At 31.7% G+C, this 8,859-nt stretch overlaps 2 protein-coding genes across 2 annotated transcripts; both read right to left on the minus strand.

Annotated features, from left to right (window-relative positions):
* Window positions 1-822: 822 nt before the first annotated feature.
* Window positions 823-2,857, minus strand: LOC133691529 (uncharacterized). Its single transcript, XM_062112069.1, has 4 exons — window positions 2,643-2,857; window positions 2,279-2,485; window positions 1,474-1,650; window positions 823-1,299 (listed from the first exon to the last, which is right to left on the minus strand). The coding sequence occupies exons 1-4, from the start codon at window positions 2,646-2,648 to the stop codon at window positions 1,246-1,248; spliced, it is 444 nt and encodes a 147-aa protein (XP_061968053.1). The 5' UTR covers window positions 2,649-2,857; the 3' UTR covers window positions 823-1,245.
* Window positions 2,858-7,599: 4,742 nt separating this feature from the next.
* On the minus strand, window positions 7,600-8,859 carry LOC133691338 (uncharacterized). The gene is made up of 2 exons (XM_062111797.1): window positions 8,702-8,859; window positions 7,600-8,061 (listed from the first exon to the last, which is right to left on the minus strand). Exons 1-2 carry the CDS (start codon window positions 8,714-8,716, stop codon window positions 7,789-7,791), a joined length of 288 nt encoding a protein of 95 aa, XP_061967781.1. The 5' UTR covers window positions 8,717-8,859; the 3' UTR covers window positions 7,600-7,788.

Below are 8,859 nucleotides of genomic sequence, written 5' to 3' on the forward strand. Positions count from 1 at the left end.
AAATTATATTAATTAAGGCTAAGATAATATTATTTATTTTTAAACAATATATCATCATCATCATTATCAAAACAGTATTTTATTATATCAAATATTTATATTAATATCAAAACATATAATTAAATCATTATCATAACTACATAACTATAAAACTAACATTTATTTGTTTACGAGACATATCTTTCATGTTTGTATTAAATATGTTATGGTTGATTATCATATTATACTAACAAAGTTGTTACTAATGCCATGCAAATACCACACCCCTTTTCCTTTTTTTAACTATTTTTTTATTATTATTTTTAGGTTCAAGCGTCGGGTTAAATCTTCACATCATCTTGACCACTTGACTTCATCATCTTTGACCACTTGACTTGGAGAAAGAGTTGGGAAAAGAAATCATAAAAAAAAAAAGTTTTATTTTGAAAGATTTCGGGCACGCACTTGACCATGGGCTTTGATTTCTTATTTTGATTTTAGATAAAGCAAGACCTTAAAACCATACTTTTAAAATCAACTTGAAAATTGATTTAAAAAAACAAAGTCCGGGTCACAAATTAGAAATACCAAACAAGAAATTTAGTACATTTTTTAAAGTTTCAAATTCCAAACTTCGAATAATGTCATACAAATTCCATGGAGGTCCATTTGATAGTAAAAGAAGCACTTTGGTGTGATGATATCATACAAATTACTTGATCAGTCAGCCAGCCAGCCAGCAGCCAGTCAGCCAGCCGTCAGTCAGTCAGTCAGCCAGTCAGTCCACGCACGAGTTACTCTAAACTGGACATGGAAAGGGAAGGAAAGAAAGAAAGAACTAAATGCAGAGGATGAAATTGCTTGAGAGCCTTTTTGCTTTTCTTTTCCACATAAAGGGAATACAAACTTGCCCCACAAACCAATAAGCCCCCCTTATCTTTTTAAAACCTTTCTAATTCGTCCCTATTTTCAAATGCCATAGAGACTTTCAAAGAACAAATAAAAAAAAAAAAAAAAACCACCGGAAACAAAAGAAATGAAAAACCACCCTTCACCACTCGGCAACAAGTCCCAGCTAGCAGGCTAACTAGTAGTAATATAACATAATTTCTGTCACATTAAGGAATTAGGTTACGTTTGGTAATGCGGCCAGTAACATACTTAACAGCGTTACCAAACGGGCACTAAATAATATGTGCTTCTCATCCCCTTACTATAATATATAATATATATTAATATAAATATATTTACGCAGCCCTGCAGCCTTCAAAGAGCACAGGTGGGCATCAAGCAGCTTGAAAAGAAGCACAGCCCTCCCCTCTGCACGAGGAAAAACAAAAAAGAGAAAAAAAAATTAAAACTTAATGAAATTCAAAAAAGAAGAAACTAATAGCTTTGTGAGGTATGTAAATAAAAAGAAAAAATATTTTATAAGCAAAGTAATAATGGAATCTCAATTTGAAAGAAGGATAAGAAAAGTAATGTGAGCCCTACCTTTTTGGTTTTTGCATAAAGGAGCTCCGGTGAGATTTTATACAAGTCCTCGTCAACTGGCTTAGGTGTTGGCCTGGTCGAAATCGGAGGAGGACTTGGCGATTCCTTTACATCACTTGTCACCGCCCAACTTTGCTCCCTTTTCTCTTCTTTGGCTCGAGGGCGACGCATTTTTTCCTGAGAGATTCATCAATTGTAACCAGCATTTCCCAAATGAAGCTATCAATGGAACTATAATTAATTTCATGTGTTGCTAGTTAGCTTAGCCATGGCATCCATCAATGCCTAGGCCCTAGACTAGCCCTCGTTGTCATAAGACTTTGGAGGATTTTTTTTTAATTTTTCTTTTTCTTGGGAACATGACCCGCACGCCATAATTTTTTTAAAAAATATATATAAATGAAAAGCAATCGATCAAAGCTTAATGCATCCTCTACACATCATATGGTTATGTCCCCTAGTTCATGCCCCCTTTACTTGAACTTCTTTTAATGAATCTTCTTTTTCTTCCCCGTTCTTCTTTGAACTTTTACTTGTCACTCTAGCCCCACCACCACCTTTCATGATCCCTTGATTCATGAGCATGAAGAAAGATCATGAAGAAAGCATAAAAAAAAAAAAACCCGGAAACTAGGCATGGAAAAATTATATGCTCACTTTTAACGATTGTTTGATGATGTTAAATAATCATCTAATAATAAAATTTTAAGAATAATTGTCTTTTTTTTCTGAAACAAGGCTAGAAAAATTGTCGAGGGCCAAAAGATGGAAGAAATACAATGATATGCTCCATATATATACATACCCTACGGCGAGGAACGACGATCATGGTAGGAGTGACGACATCATTCTCATAGAGATCACCAGCAACATAGAGATCACGATCTTCTGAGTAACTGTAACGAAGCAGACCTGCTTGCCTGGCTGATTCAAAGCACTGAGTGAAAGGCATATCATTGTTCCAGTCCCAGCTTCCAAATGCTGGTACATGGCTCCTTGAATAATAATAATCCTAGCCCACCAAAAAAAACAAGAAGAAGTCAGTGCATATTGCAATAAGCAAGAGGAGAACTTTATAAGAAGAGCAAAGAGACAGAAAGAATGGGGAGTATATATATTTTGTAACAAATGTGTGAAACAAAGAGCAAAGTAGAACAAACAGCGCTTACTTCCATTAATGGTGTTGGAGCAGAGAAGCGTTGGAATCTTGGAGATGTTTGGATCGTACTCCTTCTAGTTTGTTTTGTTCTGGGGTGTGACTGTAAGTCTTGTGAGTGCAAGCGTGGGTGCAAAACATCAATTTAAAAGGAGAAAAGAGGCTGCGGCTTGTTTGGCATCGTCCTAGTTTTTGCTGTGCAGTTTGAAAGATTAAGTTTAATAACTATGTTTTTTTATTAGCTAAAGGAGAGTTTCTAATGGAATCATGTAAGAATATAATATAGATTAATTAACTAAATATATTTAAGTTTATCATTGAAACAAAACACGGACCCCATAAACTCATAAACAAACGAAGCCGAGAGCTTGTGGGAAAAGTAAAAGGCATATAGAAAACTTGAACTGAGAGGTAAAAAGGGAGGATGAAACAACTCAGATAACGAAGTTTCACAGTAGAAGACAGGAAAACAAAGAGGTAAGGTCAGACTTGAGAGAGAGAGAGAGAATGATGGGGCAACAAGGTGAGGTTGCTTTTTCTTCTGGATTCTTTCTTTTTATATTGTATATATCTTTAACTTCTTTCAGGGTTTTTGCTTTGCCTGGCTACTTTGTCGCAGATCATCAGAGAGTGTATATTCCAATGCAAGATTTATCGATAAAGCTGAGTTGGTCTCTTCCTTTCTTGGGGTTCACCACTCTGCAAGCAATTAAGCAAGCAAAGCCTCTCTCTCCTCTCCTCTCCTCTCCTCTCCTCTAGCCTATCACGTACGACTTCAGCTACAGGCACATTAGGTACTCTAATCGGGTAGCTTTTTTAACTCTTTTAACCCCACACGCGTGGCCATTTTTGTGTATGGACGCTGCGATTTGTTTCTGTGCGATAACCGATGACGTTAAGCCTCTGTAGACAAAGTTGTAGGGTTTGCAAAAGTAAAGATGGATCAATTAATGGGTTAGTCACTGATGAAAGGGTCAACGTCCAACAGTGAGCATTTCTTGAAATTGCAGTAGACATGAATCACATGACCAGGGAAGAGAATTCTTACCGCTTCACTAGCACTGGTGTTTTTAACTCACGTTATGGTTTTTCTCAACTCCAATTCCTCATTATTAATCCTCTAATGTTTGATCTTTCTCTCGTGGTGGGTAATTAGCAAGCACCGTCAGAGAATTAACCAACAGTTTGTTATTTATTTATTTATTTATTTATTTTAAATTAATTATATTTGATGTTTTTATATTATTTTAATATAATAATATCAAAAAAATATCTTGAAAAGCAATCATTATCCTATTCTCAAACACCTCTACTAAAATGCTGTAATTTTTTTATATGTTTTTCTTGAAATAACATTAAATTATATTTTTTAATTTTTTTAATATTTATGAAGTGTTGATTTTAAAAATAAAAAAATTTCAAAAAATTATTTTTTTAAAAATCATTATTACATTATTAAACACAGAATCGTAGCTATATCCGTCAACATGGATGATATTGAGTATTTGAGTAATTTTTTTATTAAAAAAATATTATTTTATTTTTCTTTTAAATTTTGAAGTTCAAAGTCAATATTTTTTTATCATTTAAAACTCTACGGATTTACAAACACATAGGAAAAGTACTCCTGCGGTCACAACCTTTTCCACGGGATATTTTGGAGTAAATGGTTGTTATTATTTTTTTTAAATAGTTTTTATTTTAAAAATAAATAAAAATAATATTTTTTTAATTTTTAAAATATTTTTTAATATCAGCACATAAATATTATATAAAAATTAATATAAATTTTGATTTTTATATGATTTGACATTAACGTGTAGAAAATTAAGTGTGGATGTTATAATATGGTAACGCATTGTATTATGTTTTTTAAAATAATTTTTTTTATTTTAGATATTAATTAATCAAAATCAATGAAAATTATCATAAAAAATATCAGAGTAACATTTTTTTAAGTAAAAATTAATTTTTACCGTACAAAAAGCGAAACTTCTATATTGATTTTGGAATTGAATTGAGAAAAATCTAATAGAATCGAGGTTGCTTTAATCATTTAAAAGTAAGAAAAAACAGTGAGAGGATAAATTAATTGTTTATATGAATTTTGATTTTTATATGATTTGACATTAATGCTTAGAAAAATAAGTGCAGATATGATATTATGGTAATGCAGTGTATTGTACCTTTTAAAATAATTTATATATTTTTTTATTTTGATATCAACTCATTAAAATTAAAAAATATCAAATTAATATTTTTTTCAAGTAAAAATTAATTTTTAAAAAAATTAAAAACCAAAAATTACCATTAAAAAAAATCTAATGGAATCGAGGTTGCTTTAATCATTTAAAAGTAAGAAAAGAGAGCGAGAGGATACTGTGGCAACAGAGAAAATGGGATTTATTTCCTCTATTTATTCATGGAGATTCTAGCCATTCTCTACAAGTCAAGTCAAGTCAAGGGATCTAAGCTCACTACCCTGTGAACCATGGAGGTTCTAGCCATTCTGTTAGATTGCTACTTAGCCTTTAAACCTGAGCCAGAATTGAAAAAGAAACGAAGAATAAAAAATCTCAGAGGGCCCTCTCGATCTCCTCGCCCATGCCAACATGGATATAGAGGAAGTTCTTCTTTATTCTTCTTAGTTTGTCGTTTACAATTAACACAAATACAAGAATGGCCATCGTCCCTGCTAGGTTGCAATCCCATGACTCGTTCTCTTTTGCTCGTATTTTGAATTAATTTTGGAAAAAAGATAAGAGTCATATAAATTAAATATTCATATACATACTTTGAGTAATTTTATAGGTTTTAAAATTAATAATTATATAAATTTTTAGTGCTCTTGAGATTTGTGAAACTCGAATGGATAACTTTTAGATAGCAAACTTAAAGTCTGACTAGTTAAGTTACACCCCTTAAAATTCACAAAAAAATTTTATTCCACCTCTTGATAGAGTTATCAAAATATTTAATTTTTTTTTAATTTTCTTGTGGCTAATGAAGTTGCATCTTAAATGTTCGGATTTATTATTTAAGAAAAAAAATCAAGGCATCGTTATTGTATAATTATATCATCATTAAGTTTTATAAAAGAAAGAAATTATAAGAAGGGCTAAGATGAATTTACACACTTATATGATTCATTTTATAATCCAATGAAAGAAAGTGTGATTTGATTTTTGTGCTTTTCTTTATTGTAAGGACTCCGTTTGCTGACGTGCGGTGTAGTGCGTGGTGTGGTGTGATGCCATATATCTTTTACTCACATTATAAATTTAAAAGTATTTAATTAATTAACACATTATAATTTATATAAGATTCTCTTTTAAAATTTGATTAAAAAACTATAATTTATAAATTTTTTAAAACTTATTATTTTTAAATCACAGCCATTAAAAATACTATGATTATAACACATTAAAAAAAACTAAAAGGGCTTGATAAATTACCGAGCATGTGAGGAGATTCATTATGAATTTAATTAGTGTAATGATAATTTTTAACAATTGCTTTTACATTGGAATAAAATTGTATTTTTTATGGGATTCAAATGTCATTTGATAATTAATCGGGAACAAAGTTGTTGTTCTATATATTTTATGTACAACTGAAATACTATATTGGTCATAGGAGCTCAAATAATTGGCCTCCGGCTCATGGGCTTTTGCGTCTTTGCAAATTTATTTGCATAATTAAATAATGTTTGCATCCTTCAGGTTTAAAAAATATTGGCATTTAAAGAAGTTATTATGCTTTTGTATATTTTATGTACAGTAAAATTTCATGTTTGCCGAATAACTTTGAAAAATTAAAGGTTAACTTAGGAAGTTATTTTCATATTTGCATCATAATTTCTTTTGTAATATTCATATGCTTTTAGAGATTTTTTAGTAATTTATAATATTATAATATTAATAAATCGATATAGTAGACCTACATGTGTTGCACACATGTAGGCGTATCATCCCCCACGCCATTCTAGGGGACCTTAGCTATTACTATATTATACAAATTCTACGAGTTTTTTTTTCTATTTGTTTTCTTTTCTGCAAGTTGTTTCGGTTTTATATTATAAATTGTGTTTTAGTTAATTTATAAAATATGGTCTCCACTGTTTTATCGATACAATGTAGACCATATTGAAGGCTAGACCTTAGCTATTACTATATTGTATGGTTTAGCACAATGAAAGGCTTAATATAGCATGCATGATTCAAGTTTCTGTTGCTGCATGTTTCTCTTTCCGAACACCTTCCTTATTACACTAATATTTCCTTTACGCAGCAAGTCGCTAGGAATCAATTCCATGACTTGGAATCTAATTCCGATTCAAAGCTGCATGCATTGGAAAACTAATTAAGGAAAAAGAGAGCTGCTCCTAAGCTAATAACTTATTATATAGTCGGTGAAATGAACATGGTTCGGGGAAAAATAAAGAAGGGCCGGGAAATAGCTGGTACAATCACTTTCGACAATAAAATACTAATCCAATGGTTAAAACACAAGCTAGGAAGCCACAAGTGGTTCGGGTTTTAGTTAGATTTTAATTTATTCAAGTTTGATCTAAAATATTTAAATTTATTATTTAGTTTCGACTCTATCCCGACTCTAACCCGATCGAATCGGGTTTATTATTAAAAAGATATATAATTTAGATGGAAATATATATATACATAAGAGATTTTTAAAATGAAAGTAGATTTTTACTTAAGAATATTTAAAGATTTAAGAGTAAATTGATATTTTAGTTATAAATTGAGATTATCTAGAGGTATTTTTTAGATTAATCCTATATTAAAGGGTAGAACTTCAACTTCTACCTAAGACCTTATTTTATATTTTTAGCTTAGGCTTTACCACTTGTCCTAACCATTATGGATTGATTACAACCTAGCTAGGCAATAAATACATTAGAGAGAGATCTCAACAATGAAGTAGTTAGTTAATAATTAGCAAATAATAAATTAACTAATAATCTTAGGCACACTTTATAATATAGTTTTCAAGATACTACACGCAACAGAACAAGACAAAATAAAACATGGGAGGTGTCAAGAAAAAAATAATAAAAACACATAAATGATAAAAACCAGACACACATATAAGATTGTGATCACCACAGCCTCTCCTCATGTAAGATTTCTTTCCTTGTCTTAAATCAAGTCACCATCTTCAGCTTCTAGTTCGTCATCAAAATTAGTGTTTGGCTCATCTTCACCAATAATAGGTGAATATTCTTCCAATTTCTCCTGATCTGCTTGCTCTTCATCCGATTCATTTTTCACTTCCTCTTCTTCGTCATCAGCATCATCCACAACCACTTCGGGTTCTTCAGTTGTGGCAGCTTTTTCTTCAATAACTACTGGACATGCCTGTGATGAAGTTTCAGCTTTGTTGGTCACCTCTTTGACTGGCTCAGCTTCAACCTGAAATATGAAGTACCATGTCCATTAATTATACTCCCTTTATATATAATGGGACACACATGAAAATAAATTATATATGGACCAACTTGGTCTAGCCTGATAAAAGCTTGTTGACTCACCGATTCAGGATCTTGATAAATGAAAAATCCTATTTTTTTCTTAAAAAAATAAACTTGGATTAACCCCCGGTTGATTCACTACTCTCAGATGTTGCCTCGAGTTGGCTCTTGTATATGATCACTTCCTCTAAATTCTTAAAAGTAAACTAGTCAACTTTCCTTGGTTTTGGACCGTGGTTGGGTGGGCATGATGCGCAAGCTCACATATAAAAAAGGGGTTCAAACTTCCTTGTGTAAAAGTGTTTGAAATAGTTTATAAAATAAACGTTATTTTATTTTTGAAGGTGAGGAAACTAGATAGAATATAACGAAAGAGAAAAACTATCTCAAAAAACTGTTAGAAGATCATTCTCTGTGAAAACTCTTTGTACAATGGTACGTAGGATACCATATTTTGAAGCTTCTTCAAGCTCTATGGCTAGGAGTAGAGGTACACTCCATATATAGTTCCTGCAACTCAATTTCATACTGAAAAATATTCGCAACTGAATTTAAGAGAATTGATAGCAGGGAGGGAGCACCTGGGTAGAGGCCATATTGAGAATTGAGGAAAATGGAGATCAAGGAATCACAGCTAGCGAAGGGCAGGAAAAGGTTTGAAAGAGCAGCACAAGCAGCTTCTGGGACGAGATGAAATGAAATGAAATTTGCAAGGTGTTTGGGGCTATTTATAATGCAG

Source organism: Populus nigra, chromosome 4 (assembly GCF_951802175.1).
Source record: "Populus nigra chromosome 4, ddPopNigr1.1, whole genome shotgun sequence".
In the NCBI taxonomy this organism is placed as follows: Eukaryota; Viridiplantae; Streptophyta; class Magnoliopsida; order Malpighiales; family Salicaceae; genus Populus; species Populus nigra.